Here is a 21,726-nt window from a genome sequence, read left to right as displayed (position 1 = left end):
CCAGTGTTCCGTAACAAAAACCTGAACCTTAACAGATAACAATGATTTTGTAGTATGCCGTGATCTCTGGACTGTAATGTCAACTTTACTTTGATATTCCTATGGTGACTACACTTGAATATTAGACTATTTAGACGTATCCATTTGAATAACCTAAGAGAAGATGGAATGGAGATTACAGGTTAAGTTTATATAATTAAACTACTTCTATCCAAGAGTGATCTCTATTCATCTTTGTTGTACTGTAAAGTATACATGTAAACTTTCTTTTGCAGAAATAGGTCAATTTGAATAAGAAAGCATGCAACAGTTTTGTAATGTTAAAAGATATTTCCTTGAAAATCACACAAATTAAATCATTTGAATGTCAGTTAGTTTTGACATTTTCAAAATCAGTTACAATTCTTGTTACGTAGCTACTTTAGTTAATACAGATTAAGACAGACACCAAATACCAGCGTTAAAATGGTTGAACATTATGCGTTGACATTGTTTATGCCAAATTCACTTTTATACAGCATGAACAGAAACAGACGTTAGGCTATACTATTAGGCTATATTTTGTAGGCTAGCCTACCAGTAAAAAAAAGTTACAACTTTTTAGATGTATAAAAATAAAAGATAACATTTAACAAATAAAGTTTATTAACATTTTATTTTAATTAGAATTCATTATTTTTATAGCCTATAAAAACGGAACCCGCAAGGACTCGTTTTCCCAGAATTATGTGCGGTCGGTCCGTCTGAAAACTAGTCCGGGTCGACACGTAGGAAACGTGTGCATTACAGTTACAGCTTATTTCCTGTTACTAGCAACGTTAAATATAGTTTTTATTGGAATCCTCGTACTGAAAATATAGTTACTTTGAAATATAGTTTTAATGAAATATGGCTTTACCGAATTGCTCGTTGAAGGTAAACAGAGATCTGCTGGACCCCAGTTTTGAAAGTTACAGGCTTTCCCTGGACTCTATCCCTACTTACAATGTAGAACTAGACGCAGGTGAGAAAATAGCTTTATTTGTCCTGATATTGTCTGCTTTTATTGATTATATACGCGTTTATTTAATTCTCAACGTGACAAACCCATAAACAAAATCTTGTTCAAAACGAGACAGCTGTCGTGAAGTACACTTTCAGCATAACAGTCTTAAAGATGCAGCTCTACAACGTGTGCATTGCTCTTCATAAACTACCAGATGTGTGCATCTTAACTATAATTTTAAAGTTAGCTCAAAGCTGTCATTATGTTATCTTTGGGTTGGGATGCTATCTCCAAGCTTGTTGTCATTTGCCCCATCAGTAATGTGTGTCTTCTTTCAGCTGTGGCTGAGGTTAAACTGAAAGACAGTCAGTACACCCTGGATCATGTAAGAGCATTTGGCATGTACAACTACCTTCATATCGACCCCTGGTATGAAGACAGTGTCTACTTTGTGGACAGCAAGGGCCGGGTTCTCAGTTTAACAGTCACATTGGTGAGTCTTTTAATGTCATTTATTAAATATGGGTTATAAGAGCCACATATTTGGATGAACGTCCTGAACTTTGAATGAATTTCCACCCCAGAGCACATTTTCCTATTTTTTATTTTTTTTTTGTGTGTGTGGTTATAAATCCACAATTCTTCTTGTTAAGTTTCAGAGAAAGAAAACATGGGCCACAGCATGTTTCAAATTATGTTCTATTAATGTATTAGTTGTATTTCTTTTTTCCCCATAATAACTATTTTTGAATTAAAAATATCAGCATCTTAAATTTTAAAGATTTAAAAAAAAAAAAAAAATTTTTTTTCGTTCTTTAATGAATTTTCATTTAATGTTAACACCCCCAGTTTCTGTTAATTAAAATGTAAAAAACAAGCAACACTGTCATAACTACAGAATATATTGCTCATTGAAGGTCGTTGTCGCGCTGAAATGTCCACTGGTGCTCAAGGCCAAGTTTCTCTGCAGACTCATTTCCGGTCAAAAAAAACAAAAAACTTGCTGGCTGAAAGTAACTTTAAGTCAGAATTTGCCAGAGGTATGAATGGCTTGACTGTATATATACAGTATATATACAGTCAAGCCATTCATACCTCTGGCAAATTCTGACTTAAAGTTACTTTTATTCAGCCAGCAAGTTTTGTTTTTTGACCGGAAATGAGTCTGCAGAGAAACTTGGCCTTGAGCACCAGTGGACATTTCAGCGCGACAACGACCCAAAACACACAGCAAAAGTGGTGAAGAAATGGTTCGCAGACAAAAACATTAACGTTTTGCAGTGGCCCAGCCAGAGTCCTGACTTAAATCCAATTGAGAATCTGTGGAGGGAGCTAAAGATCAGGTTGATGGCAAGGAGACCCTCCAACCTGAAAGAGTTGGAGCTCATCGCTAAAGATGAATGGGCAAAAATACAAGTGGAGACATGCAAAAAGGAAGCGTTTGATTACTGTAATAGCCAATAAAGCCTTTTCTATTGATTATTGAGAAGGGTATGAATAATTTTGGACATGCTACTTTTTGTTCAAATGTAAATAAAAGATGAGAAATATTTTTTTCCACAATGATGCCTCTTGTACATCGTCTTATTATCTTTTGGGAGAAGCCTGTGTCATTTCCGGTCAAAAAAAACTTGCTGGTTGAATAAAAGTAACTTTAAGTCAGAATTTGCCAGGGGTATAAATCATTTTGGGCTTGACTGTATATATACACTTTTCTTTTTTCTTTTTCTTTTTTTTTTTTGGGCAATGGAAAGAGCCTTAGAGTCAAAAAGGTTGATAATTGCTGTCCTACATGAATGTTTTGGATCAGGAGATAAACTGTGTAGTTTTACAGTATTTCTAGTTTTTCTCTACCAGCAGAGGGCATTAATGGATTATTGTAGTGTAAGGGACTCTTCTGATTTTGAGAGATTTTGATCAAATATTGAGCATAACAGTATCAAAAGAATAAATAAAATATATATATTTTTGCTTATTATCTTGATTACTATTTTAATTATTTAAAATTTACAGTGGTCACAGTGTACTACCTTAATGTACAGTATTTCCATATTGATTGATTTTATTGATTTTATTTTTGGCATTGGTATTGTTGGTATTATACTGTATGTGTACACATTCTTTTGCATAAAAGGCCAAATTTAAATAATGAAGCATCTATTTTTTTTAATAATGAAAGACATCTCCAGTAAAATAATACAAATGTTAAATAACTAGAATAAAATGTAGTAGGAAAGAATAATATTTTAGATTACCTCTAACTAAAAAAATAATCTTTAAAAACACTAATAATTTAAAATGTGATCCTGGACCACAAAACCAGTCATAAGGGTACATTTTTTTTAAATTGAGATTTCTACATCATCTGAAAGCTGAATAAGGATTGGGCAGTATTTGGTCGAGATACAACTATTTGAAAAACTAGAATCTGAAGGTGCAAAAAAAATCTAAATATTAAGAAAATTGCCTTTAAAGTTGTCCAAATGAAGTTCTTAGCAATGCACATTACTAATCAAAAATTAAGTTTTGATATATTTATGGTCTTCATGGAACATGAACTTTACTTAATATCCTAATGATTTTTGTCATAAAAGAAAAATGTATAATTTTTGGCTATTGCTACAAATACTGTGCTACTTATGACTGGTTTTGTGGTCCAAGGTCACAAATATATATGTTTTTGTTTTAGCATTTCCATTGTAATTTATTTAGACAAATTAACAGTATTTCAATATCAGTGAATCCCTACTAAGATCCTTTTCTTAATTTCTTCCAGTTGTTTTATATGGAGTTTGATTTCAGATGCATTACCGTAGTCTGAAAAGAATCAAACAAATGCATAATAAGATTAAATGCAGCATCTCTACAGGAGGTTTTCTGCTGATGATTTGATTGTAATTTTTTGTCATTCTTGCTACTGACATGCTGGGTTAAGAAATTACTCGTTATGAAATGTGCCTGTTGTGTTATAATTACAGTTAACATACTGCAATTATCTCTCCTTGGGGACTGTTTGTGTTCTCTCAAAGGTACTAGACGGGAGGCATTTCGCTTCTGGGAAAGAAGTGAAAACTGAGATGGGTCGCTGTTAATGTGTGCATCAAGCTCCATGGCAACCAAAGGCCAATTGCTGCCTAATTCTTTAGAAAAATTGCTACCTTATAAAGAGTGTAATTGATGATTATTAAGTTCATTGTAATCCTTTTCAAATTGCTGGCTTTGAAGTTTAGGAACACACAGACTTGGTGATATGGCACTTATTAGTTTCATTTCTAAATTGTTTCGTTGGCTGATGTCTCATTTGTTTCACAGATGTTGCGTAAAAGGTCTTTGGCAAGACGTTGAATCTAAAGCCCTTGAAATATAATAAAATATAATAATTGTGAGACTGCTACACAAAAGAAGTTATTTCACAGGATTTGACTTGATGTTAACTCGTTGACTTGGTAATTTCTAATCTGAACTGGTAACCAGGAAGTTGTCTATTATACCCTTTGTGGTTTGATCCGTGAATGTTTGGTCCTATTGTACTTGCATGTATTTCCTTTTGCGGTTTGCAACGTAATGAGTCTCCAAAATACAGAGGTGGCCAAAATTTTTAGAACACTGGTTATTTCTATTGGTGTCGGTAGGAAATATCAGTTTACATTTCCAAACATTCATAATTCCATTAATAGTGAGATTTTTCTGTCTGTCATTCCAGACAGAATGGATGATAATAAGATCAGATCTTTGTGTGAAGCACTGGCTGTTATCAAACTCCTTGTGCAAACCAAAATCTCACTGGATTATTACAATTGATGGCAAAATGAACGTTTGGAAATGTAAACTGATATTTCCTACTGACACATTACATCAAAAGACAGAAATAACTGAATTAAAACCATTTTCAGCTGGTGAAAATACTAGTGTTCTAATACTTTTGGCCACCACAGCGTAATCATGCAAGAAAATGTGTTCTTTAGTACTCAGACTTCGTTTTCTGATGTAGAGATGGTCTAGGTGTGGTTTTCGGAGACTGAATAGTTGACAGGTGTCCTTCTGATGTTTTTTTCAGGACACAGCCTTGGGCAAGCCTCGTGAGATGTACCGTTTCGAAACAGACCCAAGCTCTTGTGAAGGAGAGCAGGTGTGTGCTTCATTGAGCTTGACCTCTGCAACTTGGGCCGCGCTCTCTGACGGAACTGGAATGTTGACCCTTTTGCGCACCAGCAAGAGGGGAGAGAGTTCACATATTAAATGGGAGGTAGGGGAAAAACCAACCAGCTTTTTGGCTTAATCATCAAATATATTCATCAAATTATTAGTTTGTAATTGTTGGCTTAATTCGTCTGCTATTTTCCCATGACATTTTGGAAGATGCATTTTATTTCTCAGCATATAGATATGAGATGCACTACATATTTTGCATGCATACTGTTTTATTTCCTTCCCAGCCCATGTTCAGTGAGCGTCTGGGAGAGCCGTTTATCATCGCTCACAGCCTGGCTCATGTGCACTCTCATGTTCATACCATTGAAGTGCTGCTTCTGAGAGTCCAGAAAGATCCGTCTGATACCAAAGGCAGCGGTTTCTCAGTCTCGCTGGAGTGGATCACTGTGGACAACTCTGCTGGTCAGAGTGATAGTGAGTGTCTCCCTGCTGTTCAATTATTTCAGCTCTCACTTTTAACCTTTTGCTGCAGCTTTTAAACCTTTTGCTGCAGTGCCAATTTTTCTCAGTCATTTTTCTGCAATAAATAAACCAAAGTAGTTCGCTTATCGTAACAAGTAGAGTTTACTTGTTTGAATTTTTCAATTCAAAATGTCAGTCAAATTATTGATAATATATAAGTTATATCTTATATAATACAATTATATATTAATATACAGTGCCTTGCGAAAGTATTCATGCCCCATTTTCTTCACATTTTGTTATGTTGCTGCCTTTTGTTAAACTGTTTTAAATTACTTTTTTTTTTCTCCACATCATTCAAAACTCAAACCTCCAAAATGGCAAAGCAAAAAACAGGTTTTTAAAATCTTTGCTAATTTATTAAAAATAAAAAACTTAAATGATTTTGTTGTATAAGTATTCATACCCTTATCTGGGACAGTTGAAATTTAGCTCAGGAGCATTCATATTGTTTGTAGATGTTACTACACTTCAAGTGGAGTTAACCTGTGGTAAATTGAAAATCCGTATTAGAGCAAAAACCAAAAGGAAAGAGTTCAGAAAGAATTCTGCTGCATTGAAGGTTCACAGAAGCATGTAGTCTCTGTTACTATTAATGTAAGAAGTATGAAACAATCATGACTCTTCCTAGAGCTGGCCTCCTGGCCAAACTGAGCAATTGATGGAGACCCTAATGGTCACACTAGTTGAGCTCCATGATCATATATGCAGATGGAAGAAACCTACAGAAGGACAAATGTCACTGCAACACTCCACTGATTTGGGTTTTATAATGGTGTAACAAGACTCAATCCTCTTCTCAGTGAAGACACATTAAAAACACACTTGGAATTTGTATAAAAGCAACTAATGGACCCTCAGACTGTGGGAAACAAGATGTGGGTTGATGACCTTCAATTCCAAGCATCATGTTTGAAGGAAACCAGACACTGCTTATCACCTGCAGAGTACCATCCCAAAAAGTAAAGTGTCCTGGTAGCAGTCTCATGCTGTGGGGCTGTTTTTCAGCAGCAGGGGCTGAGGGACTCGTCGGAGTAGAAGAACAGCTCAATGCACCAAAATATTGAGATGGCCTTAATGAAAACCCAGTACAGGGCATTCAGAACCTTCCAACAGGACAATGACCCTAAGCACACAGCGAGAGTGGCTTATAGACAACTCTGTGAATGTCCTTGAGTTAAACCCAATCAAACATTTCTGGAGAAACCTGAAAATGTCTGTCAGACCCCATCCAAGCTGACAGAGCTTGAGAGGTGAAGAGGTGAGTTGAAGAATGGCAGATAATTGCCAAATGTTGATGTGCAAATCTTGTTGCATCACACACAAAAAGACTTGAGGCTGTAAAGGTGCTTCAGCTAAGTACTGAGTTAAGGGTATGAATACTTATGCAATGTACTAATTTCATTGATTTTATTTTTAATACATTTACGAAGTTGGGACAATTCTGTTTTTGCTTTGTCATTATGGTGCATGGAGTGTAGATTGATGTGGAATAAAAGTAATTTAAATCAGTTTAACATAAGGCAGCAATATAACAAAACGTGAAAAAATGCTTGGTTATGAATACTTTCGCAAGGCATTGTATGATTAACATACATTTGTCTGAAAATCTAATAATTTAAATTAAAGCATTTTTAAGGACAATCACAGTATGTAAAGACGGTATATATAGGGAAATATACACTACTAAACAAAAGTTTGGGTTCGGTAAATCTTTATGCTCACAAAGGCTGTTTATTTAATTAAAATTTCTGTAAAAATTTATACATGTCTTTTTTTGCATGTTTTTTTTTGTGTAAATATGTTTTAAAGGGGACATCAAATGCAAAATTCACTTTTGCATGGTGTTTGCATATAAATGTAGTGTGGTTGTGTTCAAAGACACAATGATAAAAATCCATTCTAATCCATTTTAATCCCCCCCAAAAAAGCCATTTTGATTTTCTGAGCAGTATAACTTCATACTGCCCAGGCCCCACCGATGACCACTGACGGATTGTTCTGTATTAGCATATTTTAACCCTCACCCAGTTGTACATTGTCCAGCATTTTCTCCAAGCTCCGTCAGCTGTAGCAACAACATCTTGTAGGCAGTGCAAGTGTTTTGTAGTCAAAGTGAACATAAGAGTCTTAATTTTCTCCCAACATCAGAGTCACTAAGGACGCAGTGAATCAGTTTTGGTTTTGATTTTAACATGCAACCAAATACGTAAAAAAAAAAAAGAACACGAGAAGGGTGGGGTGAGCAGTAGCTCATTATCATGGAGACATGCACCAAAATGAGTCGCTGTGAGCATAGCTGTTTTTGACGAGGTAAAAAGGGTGTTGTTTTACACGACCATTGAGGAATTTTAACCAATATACGCTATATTTCCAAACGTATTCTAATGAACATGTTTGACTAATTTAGTCATTTCCATAAGTACAAATCTTTGTTTAAGCATATAATGATATTCTAGGTTGTGTGCTGCTAATTTTACAGCAACAGTTTTGACAGGCCCCCCTTCAATTCTAACAAGGCAATGACTTTGTATATAAGGCAAGGTTCAAAAAGAAATGATTGATTCAGTCAGTGTGAAAGAAATTGACTGGTCTGCAGAAAGCCTAATCCCAGCTGAACATCTCTGGTTTGACTTTAAATGTAGACCTTGAGCCAAAAACTCATCACCAAACACCAATGACTTGTACACTATATGGACAAAAGTATTGGGACACCGCTTCTTTAGAACAGAAAAAGGCACTTCCAAAACTGTGGCAACAAAGATGGAAACAATTCATGTATTTATAAATTGTATTTCCATGTGTCAAAAATTACTGTACCCATGTTTACAAATCATTGGTGTTTAGTGATGAGTTTTTGGCTCAGAGTCTGCATTTAAAGTCACACCAGAGATGTTCAGCTGGGATTAGGACTTTGCTTTATGCAGACCAGTCAAGTTCTTCCACACTGACTGAATCAATCATTTCTTTTAGAACCTTGCCTTATACATAAAGGCATTGACATGTTAGAATAGAAAAGGGTCCTGCCAAAGCTGTTGCTATCAAATTAGAAAAACACAATCCCCTAGAATATCATTATATGCTTAAACATATGGTTTGTACCAATGGAAATTTCCACAATAGTCAAACCTGTTTATTAGAACAGGGTGTCCCAATACTATAGTGTATGTTGCAGACATTACATGATGAAGACCCTAAAGAATCATACCAACTTGTGGAAAATGCACAATATCCCCTTTAAAATATAATTTATTCCTATGATGGCAAAGCTGAATTTTCATTAGACACTACTCCAGTCTTCACTGTCACAAGATCCTTCGGAAATTATTCTAATACTCTTAATATTTGGTGCTCAAAAACATTTCTGATAATTATCCATGTTTTAACCAATAAAACAACAAAACAATCTTACTGACATTACACTTTTGAACGTTAGTGTATAGTAACAGCATTATTGTGCATACATGACTATATAATAGGTGTATAAATTAATATTTTAAGTTAATGTTGCAATTTTTAGATATGGAATGTCGAAAAATACAGCTTTTAAAGTGCTTTCTTTCCCACAGATGAGGAAAGGAAGTATGGTGTGAGGAAAAGAAGGATGATGAAGGGCAAGTCTGTCCCGCACTACGCTGCCGTGGAGCCTCAGGGTAAAGGAATCATAGTAGCCTCAGAAAAACCCTTTGCTTTTACTGAGGTGGACGGACGTCCGGTGGAAGAACCACCTGCTGAGGATATGGAGGTAGAGAACTCAGGTGAGAACCAACGGCCAGCAAACAGAAAGTCATGCTGACATAAACATATTTCATTCATGCTAGACAGTACTGTGTAATTTGAAATAGTCCTGAATATTCGTCTAAACTTCCTGAAAGTAAAATTTCACTCTAGGTAGTGCTTTTGAAAGCCTGCAAGAAAAGACATTTGAAGTAGTCACCAATCAGCCTAGAAACCCTCAAGTGCTGCAGTCTTGAGGAAGCGCACTTTCATACAATGATTCAGAGGCTTGCTGTATCCATAGAAACATCAGTAAGAATCATTCAAATAGAATTCCTCAAATAGACTCTGATGAGGACTGGAGAGGACCATGTGCTTCAGCTCAGCAGTGGTCATCAGTTGGCTTCATTTTTCATTTTTTGGCAAGGAAGTTTATGTAAATTAGGCTGGTTTGTTTCATGTAAATATGGGTCAGCTGGTACGAAATACATACAAGTTCTATGTGACGAAACAAAGCTTAATTAATAGCATGTTTTTCTTGCGATCATATATAGGATGCTGTCATAACGTGGTTTATTTATATCTTCCGTGATGGAATTGGTCTGGCATATTGAATTAACTAGTGCCTCATTTTCATTAGTGTTTGGCATTTTCCTTATGTCAGAGAGTGCTAATTGCAAATACTGCTTCATTAGAGGTGCTCAGACTTGGACGATAGAGTCCCTTTCAGTCAAATATTTGTTTATTCCTAATTTAAATGAGTTTTTGAAGTGAAGTGTCTGCGTACTTCCTTTCTAGCTAAGCTAGTACAGTCAATAATTGAAATCACCAAACAATAAGCTTATAAAACCAAAATTGCAAACATATCGACAGGAAACTCTTTATAATTAAATTAATCTTAACATCCTCTTTCTCTCATTTCCTGTTTTTCCTCTTTCCTATTAGTCATCTGAAAACCTGTGAGAAAGAGAACTTTTAGAAGGCCATTTGTTTCCAGTGCACCCTTTGAGCTTTTTTTTTTTTTCCCGAGATAAAGGAGTGATCTCGGCTCATCCTCTTTCTCTTTCTCTCTTCCATTTTAAGAGGCTGAGAGTTCTGAGAGACTCCATTGGTAGGCGGAAAAAATGGAGGTGCATTAGCTTGTTTCAGAAAGGGAGGTCGACCTTCCTTAGCCAAAAAAGACTATTAATGGTCACACGCACACCAGACATAGATGTTCTGTTGACGTACATGAGCAATCCAAAGCTTATACGGTTATGAGAGGGTTGGGGAAATCAATGTAGTGTAAATTACAAGTCTTTCTCGATGATACAGAATCGATACAATTTTATATAAATAATTGTCATTCTCACACACACTGCTTGAAACACCTTTTTTTTCAGAGCAGTAAGCATCCAACATACTTAAAAGATAGTTACAACGATCGTTCACTTAAAAACATTTTAATTCTTTTAAAAAATTATTTATTAATTCTTATGTTATTTCAAACCTGTGTAACTTTTTACACAAATGCACATAAATGGAACACAGATGAAAACAGTGCCAATATTAATGTTTTTTGTGTAGAAAGATCAGCTTAGATATTAAAAACAACTATCTAAACTAAAAATATATATTTTGTACCATATTTAAGTAGCATTTTATTTTTTCCTGAAGTTTTTATTTATTTATTTAAAGGAGAACTCCGGTGTGATTTTGACCTGAAGTGTATTGAATCATGATACCGAGTGTGAACGTACCTTGCATATCTCCTCTCGGTTTGTGTCCAGCTGTCCGAAATCTGGGGTCAGTTAGCCGATGCTCACAACAGGTTGTCAGTGAGAGTCAACAGGGCATCGAAATAGCCATGTAAATAAATCACTGATTTACGCCATTTACGAGGCACAAAGTAGCTCCACACTTCATTGGTAGACTTCCAAGGGCCCTGACATTTAAAACGAGACATTGAGAACTCAGAAAAAGCACCGGTAGTTTATTTACAAGTAGATTTATACAGACATCTTCCACCAGGAACAGACCGGTCGCCGCCATCTTAAATGTAGTCGAGTCGAGTGTCGAGCACGAAGAAAACTACAACCTGATACGTTGATAACCTGATAAATTCCTTGGTGCTCGACACTCGACTTATCGTGACTAAGTTCAGGATGGCGGCGACCGGATTTTCTTTTCCAGGTACTGTCTGTATAAATCTTCTTGTAAATAAATTACCGGTGCTTTTTCTGAGTTCTCAATGTCTCGTTTTAAATGTCAGGGCCCTTGGAAGTCTACCAATGAAGTGTGGAGCTACTTTGTGCCTCGTAAATGGCGTAAATCAGTGATTTATTTACATGGCTATTCCGATGCCCTGTTGACTCTCATTGACAACCTGTTGTGAGCATCGGCTAACTGACCCCAGATTTCGGGGCAGCTGGACACAAACCGAGAGGAGATATGCAAGGTACGTTCACACTCGGTATCATGATTCAATACACTTCAGGTCAAAATCACACCGGAGTTCTCCTTTAAGTACAGCCAAAATGCTCATGATTTAGTTTTCTATAATCATTTATTTTTTGAGTGAATTATTCTTGTAATTTGGCCATATTTTACAGTTTTGTACACACAGAAAAATAGGGGTTTAAAACTGTACCTTTAGGAGTACAACAGCTTGTCGCTGGAGCAGTACCCTTAAAAGGACATCTTTGTACCTTTTTTACCCCTAATAGGTACATATTAGTACCTAAAGGGTACATATTACTATTCTAAGGTACTAATATGTACCCTATAGGGGTAAAAAAGGTACAAAGATGTCCTTTTAAGGGTACTGCTCCAGCGACAAGCTGTTGTACTCCTGAAGGTACAGTTTTAAACCCCTATTTTTCTGTGTGTAGCATTTAATTTTTCCTGACGTTCTTTTTATAATGTTGTTAATTTTTTGTACCCAAAATGGTCATGATTTTGTTTTGTTTATGACCATTTAATTTATTCCTGTAAATTGGTTATATTTTACACTTTGTAGCATTTATTTTTTTCCCTGAAGTTCTTTTAATACTTTTTTTACACACCCAAAATGGCCATTATTTCGTTTTCTTGAACCATTTATTTTTTGAGCAAATTATTACTGTAAACTGGTCATCTTTTACAGTTTTGTAGCATTTAATTTTTCCTGAAGTTCTTTTAAAAATATACATTTTTTTTGCACCAAAAATGGTCATGATTTAGTTTTTTTTTATGACCATTTATTTTTTAAATGGAATTATTCTTGTAAATTTGACATTTTACAGTTTTGTAGGATTTAATTTTTCCTGAGGTTCTTTTAATAATGTTGTTAATTTTTTGCACCCAAAGTAGTTATGATTTTGTTTTTTACAACCATTTATTTTTTGAATGAATTATTCTTGTAAATTTAACATTTTACAGTTTTGTAGCAATTTATTTTTCCTGAAGTTCTTTTAATAATGTTGTTAATTTTGTTGCTCCAGAAATGGTCATGACATTTTGATGACCATTTAATTTTAATTAATTATTCCAGTAAATTTACTATATTTTACACATTGTAACATTTTAATTTGTTCCTTGAAGTTCTTTTAATAAATTATTTTTTATGCACCCAAAATGGTCATCATTTAGTTTTGTAACCATTTTTTTGAGCGAATTCTTACTGTAAATTGGCCATATTTTACAGTTTTATAGCATTTTATTTTTTCCCTGAATTTATTTGAATACTGTAGTTCATATTTCTTGCACCCAAAATGGTCATGATTTAGTTTTCTGTAACTTTTTATTTTTTGAGTGAATTGTTCTTATAAATTGGCCATATTTGACAGTTTTGTAGCATTTAATTTTTCCTGAAGTTCTTTTAGTAATGTTGTTAATTTTATTGCTCCAAAATGGTCATGACTTAGTTTTTTATGAACATTTTATTTTTTAATTAATTTATTATTTTTAATTTTTTAATTAATTAGTCCAGTAAATTTACTATATTTTACACTTTGCAACATTTTATTTGTTCCCTGAAGTTCTTTTAATAATTTATTTTTTATGCACCCAAAATGGTCATGATTTAGTTTTCTGTAACCGTTTATTTTTTTTAATGAATTATTCTTGTAAATTGGCCATATTTTAGTTTTGTAACATTTTATTTTTCCTGATGTTCTTTTAATAATGTTCTTTTTTGTGCACCCAAATTGCTCATGGTTTTGTTTTTCATGACCATTTATTTTTTTGAGTGAATTATTCCTGTAAATTGGTTGTACTTTGTAGTATCTCATTTTTTTCCTGACATTCTTTTAATAATGTTGTGCCAAAAAATGGTGATGATTTAGTTTTAGTAAATTGGCCATATTTTACAGTTTTGTAGCATTTTATTTTTCTTGATGCTGTTAATTTTTTCTTTTTGCACCCATAATGGTCATTTAGTTTTTTTGCTTGACCATTTAATTTTAGCAAGTTGGCTATATTTTACACTTTGTATCACTTTATTTTTTCCCTGATGTTCTTTTATTTATTTATTTTTTTTTGCATCCAAAATGGTCATAATTTAGTTTTCTGTAACTTTTTATTTTTTTGAGTGAATTATTCCTGTAAATTGGCCATATTATTTTGTACATTACATTTATTGTGAAAAATAACCTTTTCAGTGTTCATGTGGTGATGAAAACATGGGCAATATATTTTAATCTACTCACGGTTAGGATGTCACACTATAAACAAACCGTATTTTAAACGTACAGTATTTTATATTTATAAATTTTTGTATTTTTGCCAAAACAACTATAATGAAGTTTTATGACAAATTTCACCATTCGAAAATTAATAAAGCTACTGTACCTGTAAGACTTCTATCATGTAAATTACTTTTATTGTGAGGAATTGCTGTTAATGTTGGCACGCTCATGTGCTTGTGGCTGAATTTTTCCAAACGTATTTGCTGTTTAGTTTCCACGAATGATCTGGTATGGACTCTGGAGGAAGTTTTGCTTCATGTCTACGTAGCATATCAAATTATTGTATCTCAAAAAAGCAAAATCCTGTTTTCCATGATATGCACAGAGTCAGAGTGATTCAGCAGTGTCACGGAACATCATTGCCCTTCTCTTCATTATCCTGTTTTGCTCAGCAAGATTCTGGATGGGCCACGAGTTGACTAGACCTGCAACAAAAGAAGATAATGAGCGTACTGCTCTCACTCCTCATTGCACTCTAAAGCAGCTTTTTGGCTTGAGAAAATTGTTCCAATTTTACTAATAAGGTTTTGCCAGCACAGCTAAGACTGAGTGGGTGAGACTCCGACCTCTCAAGATGTCTCACTTCTTTTATTTCCTCATCCGCCTCTCTTTTTACCTTCACTTCTTGGTTAAGAGTTCAACTGCCACAAACTTTTGTGTGGAATTTAGTAAAAATGAATTTGAGCTTGCTTATCCACCTTTTTCTTCCCATAAGAGTGAGCGCAGCGTTTTGTAGATTTTATGGAACTGGCTTCCGATCTCATCACTATTTTTAGCTTGTTTTGCTGCTTAATATTGCAAATTGCCGTACCATATTATTTTAATATTATGAGCACACTGGTTTGTATCTTAGCACTTGCTCTATTTGTAGCTGTATCACCCAATTGCTGGGTAAAACGGGAAACACAGCAAAAAATCAGTGTTCAATGCAGTTTGCATCAGGCAGTTACGTAATTTGTAGCAGGTCTGTTCTGAGTGCTACTTTAAGATACCGCAGACTAACGTGATCTGGCAGACATTACTGAGACTGTACAGCATCACTCCATCACTGTGATCCAGCACCTGGATCAGCTCTTTAAAATGCTAAGTGTGTTCGACTACATTACCTGGATGACAGTGTGATCAATAAAAAATGTACAGAACCATGTTTTCTAATAAACTTCTATAAAACGGCACTGACTAAAGTAGGGTAAAACGAGGCTAAAGGCACCCCCTAAGAAAAAAATGTGCTTTTCACTGTGCCCTAAGTATATGATTACAGAAAAATACATACCTTTGTATTGAACATTTATGGAGCAACAGATTTTGTGTGAAAATAAATCATACAAGTTGTTTATTTTGTTTAAAAATCCCATAAATGTATGATGTGGCAAGGGGGCACACAGTTCTGATACAAACACTTTAGCTAAAATAATGTTTTTTTTAATGTACAAGTTAATACTTGTTCAAAACAATCACTTTAGCAAAGTTTGTACTATTTTCTGCTTATTTTGATAAATAAGTTTTGTTCAATAAATATACTGTCATTAAATTGTTAATCTAAAACATTTTAAAATACAGGAACAATCTTTTTTTTTTAAATGTGAAGATTCCGAAAGCATTGAAGGAGATCCCATAATTAAATGCATATTTACAGTAGTAACAACAAATTATATTTTATTATATTATATGATTAATAGCATGTTTTTAAATATGGTTTCATATTAAGCATGGTGATTATCTCTAAGATGGACACTCAACATAATATATGATATTTCCCATCTGAATCTAACAATGTCATGTCAACAAGTAGAAAAGTCATCCTTCTAATAATTATCATGTTAATTATTGTGCCTTTTAGCGCCAACAGCAGGGGCACTTTTTACCCCCCTAAATACCATACTTTTACATATTCTTTCGTTATTTAAAAACTGCTGTTTAAATTATCTTAATCAAAACTGAAAATCATTAAGAAGACCTTTGTCTCAAGATACATTGAGTAATTTTATAAATTTTGAATAATTTTATATATTGAATAATGATTCTTGTTTGCTACTTAAATCGACAACATTTTTAAAAACGTCAAATATTAGATTAAGTAAGCACAGAATTGACTTGTGGTGCTGCCTGACTTGTGGGATCAGACACCTTTGCATGTGTATGTTGAAATTGCAGTGGTAGGTGAATAAGATGTTTTTTTTTTTCACAAAACTGCCACAAATTGTTAGTAAATTCACCATTTGCTTTATAAAATCTGTGAAGTTGTTTATTTGCATAAATGCCGATCTACAAAGATGCAAAAACACCTATAATATATTGTTTTTGTGCAGTACCTTTTAACAGTTTGAGGTCAGTAGGATTTATATATATATTTTTCTTTTTCGAAGACGTCTCTTATGCTCACAATGACTGAATTTCTTTGATCAAAAATACAGCCAAAACATTAATAATCTACTTGGGGCCACAACTTGTGTGTGTTTTGGGGGTAATTTTACCCTAAATTTCCATAGAACCTTACTCATCTTGTTCCAAACCTGTACGACTTTGTTTGTAGAACACAAAAGGGAGATTTTTTGCATATTGTCCAGACTAAACAGTGATTTACAATGTCTGTTAGTCCAAAAAATATTCTAAAATGACAAAAAAATAAATAAATCACTGATTTTCACTGAGATGAAAAGACAGGAATAATTTTAGATTGAAATAAATTCATTGTAGTTCTCCAATCTCATATCCACAATAATGTGAAATATTGTTACAATTTAAAATAACTGTTTTGTTTTAAAATGTTATTAATTCCTGTGATGACAAACCTAAATTTTCAGCCTCATTACTCACATGATCGTTTAGAAATCATTCTAATATGCTCATTTGCTGCTTAATATTTTTGTTTACACCAAGTTCTAAATAACATAATTTAATCAATTCAGTACACCCTTGCTGAATAAAAGTATTAATATCTTTCCAATAAAATCTTACTTACCTCAAACATTTTGGAAATTTATCAACATAAAGGTTTCTTGACCTTCTAAATATGCTGGCAGCTCTACCTACTGGTTAAAACCTTATAAGTAACTGTAAATAAATTTAACGTCATTCGTAAAACCACCACCAGAGGTGCTATAACCAAACAAATGTACTTAACCCAATTTCTATTTGCAGCTGTAAATAGGAAAGCGAAAAATCAGATTGTCTAGAATTGCTGGGGGTGTCATCAAGCGTTTCTAATTACTGATTTGTCAGTGCTGATACTTTTATCTCAAGTGACTTGTGGTACACAAAATAAAGTCCCCCTGGAGCAACCTGAGGTTTATTGTCTTGCTCAAAGGGGTTAGGTAATGTCTATGTTTGAACCAATACAGTTGCTGGTTTGTTGCTATAGTATGCAGTCACTACACCACTGGAGCTAAACAACAAAAGAAACGGCTTGTTTCTCAACTAATGCTCTCAACAAATGGCTTTGGCCTTCCATTGCTAAAAAAAGCCACACGATTACACATGTTTGCGCACATACGGGTTTAATTTGTCATCTTTTTCAGTAGTGACAGTGACCTAGAATTCTCAGAACTCATCATACTTCATATTACAATACACACATATTTCATAATGGCTGAATGATGTTATGGAAGGAATAGACAGTGGAATTGAACATACATGCCTGCATAACAAAATACAGCCTAGTCTTTTTATTTTTACAGTTGTTGTTTAATTGCTTAGAGGGTTGTTCAGGATATATTTAGAAAATCTTTGCCTGTAATGTTTCTTACTCATTAATTTAAGCAACAAATCATGTGAAAGTCTACCAGATAGCAGTGTAATTTAATTATGCATTCATTCGTAAACATCTGCTTTGAATCAGGTGTCACTTCTTCCATTGTTCTGATCACAGATCCCATCTACTTCTGGCAGCAAACAGAAGAGGATGTGACCGTGTCTGTGCGGTTACCTGAGGGCACCACCAAAGATGACATCCACTTCAAGCTCACCGTAGACTGCCTACGTGTGAGAGTAGGAGATCACGCACCGCTGCTGGATGGGCAACTGTTCGCTCCTGTAGATCCTGAGGCCAGCGCTTGGACCATTAATGGTGATAAGAGGTGAAAAGATTTATGAGAAAGTTAGAATTCTAATAAAATAGTGGGGCAATCTTCTTGGAGCAACTTGTGTTTTTGGGATAATTTGACCCTAAAATTGTATAGTAATTTACTCACCCTGATCTTGTTCCAAACCTGAGTTTATTTGTAGAACACAAAAAGGAGATGTTTTGCACTAAATGTCCAAAAAGTATCCTAAAATGAAAGAAAAAAAACTGAATTATAAATTATAAATCTTCTGAAGCCATACGAAAAGCTTGTGTGAGTAACAGACAGGAATAATTTTAGATCTAAAATAACTGTATTTTCGAATCTCATATCCACGATAATGTTTTGAATTGAAAATGCTAGAATTGGAAAAAATATATAATAATTTTACCCTAAAATTACATAGAAACTTACTGATCTTGTTTCGAACCTGTGTGACTTTATTTGTAAAACACAAAAAGGAGATGTTTTGCATAATGTCCAGACTAAAACTAATTTATACTGTCTGTAAGTCCAAAAAATATTCTAAAATGACAAAAAAAAAATCACTAAATTATAAATGTTATGTGGGATAATCTCCTTGGAGCAACTTGTGTTTTTGGGATAATTTTACCCTAAAATTCCACAGTAATTTACTCACCCTGATCTCCTTTCAAACCTGTATGACTTTGTTTGTAGAACACAAAAAGGAGATGTCTTGCACTAAAAGTCCAAAAAGTATCCTAAAATGGAATTATAAATCTGTCGCGATTCCTCGTTTCAATTTGAGAACTCGATTTAAAAAAAATCCTTGACTTTAAAAACATAACCATGATGCTATTGTCAGTCCACAAACGCTGCGATTCAATTGAATAAATATATGCGATGCAGGTTTAATATATGCACTTTAATTATTTACATGCGTGTAGGTATAAATAAGGGTACCAAAAGGGTGTTTTTCCAGTGATGCCATAGAAGAACCATTTTTTGTTCCCCAAAGAACCTTTCAGTGAACAGTACCTAAAAGAACCGTTTTAAAAATATAAAGAACCTTTTCTGCATTTGAAAGTAAATGCTGCTCCACACAAACTATTGTTATTACATGTGTGGAGCGGCTCAAACTCCATCTCTGCTTATTGCTGTGAGTTTGAGTTTATTGTAATGTTCATCTAGGAGTGCCATTTCATCATATTTGTACGTTTTAAACCTACACAAAATAAAAAGTCTGAGTTAGCATGTTTTGAAGTCCACATATTTAAGAAATTACAGTGGCTGCAGCATTTCTTTTGTAAAGAAATGGCCAAATAATAAAGAATAAGCAGACATTTGAATTAAATGTTGTTTAGCCAGTCGTCAGGCTGTTGGTGCCCTCTGCAGCCATTTGTTATAATGCATAATGTACATTAATTCTATTGTTTATTATACTCTATGTAATTTAACAGCTTTGTTCAATAAAACCATATGATTACTTGTTTTTGATACTTTTTAACAAATTTTCATTACCTCATTGCTAATATATATGCATTTTAAGATATTTTAAAGGCTATTGTTCGCTTGGGTCTATTTTTAATTTAAAATTAAAATGAATTCTAATTATCCAATTACTTGATTAATCGTCAGAATAATCGATTACTTGATTACCAAAATAATCGTTAGTGACGGCTCTAGATAAATCCATGTTTTATTCATTTGTTTTGTCATTTTAGTTAAATTATGGTCACATTTTATTAATGCATTCCCTTATTGGCCACTTTAGTTAATTTGTTTTGTTGTTTTAGTTAAATCGTGGCCACATTTTATAATTTTTAAAACCAAAAACATTCTTTTGTCATAAAAGAAAATACCACTGGCCTGACTGAACAAAATCCTTAAAGTCATATGGTCCAGTTTTATGTTCTTATTTGGAGCTGATCACAATATGAAAATTTGCAGACTGGAAATTCTGCTAAACATCTAATTTTGTGTTCCATTGAGGAAAAAGTCATACAGGTTTGGAACAAGATGAAGGCGAGTAAATAATGACAATTTTCTTGAAAGTTGCGTTCAACAGTTTTCTAAATGTTATAAAAGCTTACGAACTGTTGATGTTTCACATTATGTTCTGGCAAGGACTAAATGTATTGTGTATAATATGCACAAGAGGATTTTGGCAAACACTGAGCCGAAGCAACGCATATGGAGAACAACCGCCCACAGTGTTGTATGTTTATGAGAGGTGTGAGCTGCCACTGTGCCTCTGTACACATTCATCGCACGTGTTGAGATGCGAACGGTTTTACAAAGTAGTCATTTCTCAAAAACATGATTAGGGTGTTAGTTGTTCATCTGATTTGAATTTTCACATCCTTTCCGCTCATCCGCTGTCCATTCCTTTTTCTAATAAACATCACCTCACGTCTCGTTCACCACCTCCTCCTGAGACTCAAAACAACCCCTCCCTCCACATTGTTCTCTGTCCTCTCGGCTGTGTTTCCAGATCCTTGATTTTAATAAGAGGCCCCTGATGGCCCCTCTTGTGCTCTTGAGTGTGTGAGCCAGACGCTGTCTGAGTTCAGATTTGAGTGTTTATATGCATGTTTATGTTTTCTGTCTGTTGTTTTTTGCAGTCATTGTAGCTGTTATTTGCATTTGTATGGGAACCCAAGGCGGATTATGAGGCATATATACAATATAATGGAATATATAAAAGGAATTGTTTTTATCAGATGCAATCGAATAGATTGGAAATGTTCCATTCTTTATAGTACTTGTACACAGAGTTCAAAGGGAAACCCAGAATGAATTTTGATTGAGTTCTTTATTTATAACAGAACTGTCAACACCGTAAAGCAAAATTTGATTTTATTCAGTGATCTGTGAGATGGGAAATGACTTTATCAAGAAGTATTGAGGAAGTTAAAATATTTAACTTGTGATGCACTGTAAAAATGGTGTGTGATCCGTTTTTTCTAATTATTTCGAGTTTTTGTTTGTGCAGTTTGGAGGTCAGTCTACAGAAGCGAAGTGAAGGCCCGCTGTGGTCCGAGGTGATTCTGGGAAACCGGAGAGGAGAATACCTAATGAATGATGAACAAAAATCACAGCTTCAACAGAGGCTCTCGTATCTCACTGCTGAAGACCTGGTCAGTTTCTTTTATTAACTTTTGGCAGATTAAAAAAAAAACTTTATTTTTTAGCTGTGGGAGTCTTAAGGTCATTGCACACTGAGTCAGAAATTTTCATGTGTTTTTTTTTTTGTTTGTTTTTTTCGTATTCGTCATCCTTTCCTATTAAACTGCTTGCTATGGATGTGAATATGCAGAAAATTAAACCTGATCAGAATTTTTTTAATGACGGACGAAAGTTTCGGAGGCAGTGTGTAAACTCGATTGATACAACATGAGGTTATATTTATTTTTTAACGTGTGAAAATTTCTGACTCTGTGTGCAATGACCTTTAATGTTTGGATAATTTAAATAAATAATTTTCACACAATAAATATATATTTTTTTAATTATGCATGTAAAGATTGTACAAAATATACATATAAATTAACATAAAAAAGAGAAAATCTTTTAAAGAAAAGAATACTCTCAACACCTACAATACTCGTCACTCCCAACC

The 21,726-nt window shown here is 34.1% G+C and overlaps 2 protein-coding genes across 2 annotated transcripts in view; one reads left to right on the top strand and one right to left on the bottom strand.

Moving 5' to 3' along the window:
• pkhd1l1.1 (PKHD1 like 1, tandem duplicate 1) overlaps positions 1–257 on the bottom strand; it is a 42,279-nt gene extending 42,022 nt beyond the window's left edge. The window contains 1 exon segment of the mRNA XM_073821470.1: positions 244–257. Within this exon segment, the coding sequence (XP_073677571.1) occupies positions 244–257 (14 nt within the window).
• Positions 258–765: 508 nt separating this feature from the next.
• Positions 766–21,726, top strand: part of nudcd1 (NudC domain containing 1) — a 25,051-nt gene continuing 4,090 nt past the window's right edge. Inside the window, exons 1-7 of the mRNA XM_073821469.1 lie at positions 766–1,003; positions 1,324–1,478; positions 5,043–5,231; positions 5,422–5,611; positions 9,229–9,417; positions 17,951–18,158; positions 21,100–21,244. Coding sequence (XP_073677570.1) covers positions 889–1,003; positions 1,324–1,478; positions 5,043–5,231; positions 5,422–5,611; positions 9,229–9,417; positions 17,951–18,158; positions 21,100–21,244 — 1,191 coding nt within the window. The 5' untranslated portion in view covers positions 766–888. The remainder of the gene's footprint in view (positions 1,004–1,323; positions 1,479–5,042; positions 5,232–5,421; positions 5,612–9,228; positions 9,418–17,950; positions 18,159–21,099; positions 21,245–21,726) is intronic.

The sequence above is a fragment of the Garra rufa genome, chromosome 17, assembly GCF_049309525.1.
Source record: "Garra rufa chromosome 17, GarRuf1.0, whole genome shotgun sequence".
Classification (NCBI taxonomy): domain Eukaryota; kingdom Metazoa; phylum Chordata; class Actinopteri; order Cypriniformes; family Cyprinidae; genus Garra; species Garra rufa.
Note: the sequence above shows the minus strand (reverse complement) of the source record. Positions and strands in the feature narration are given on the sequence as shown.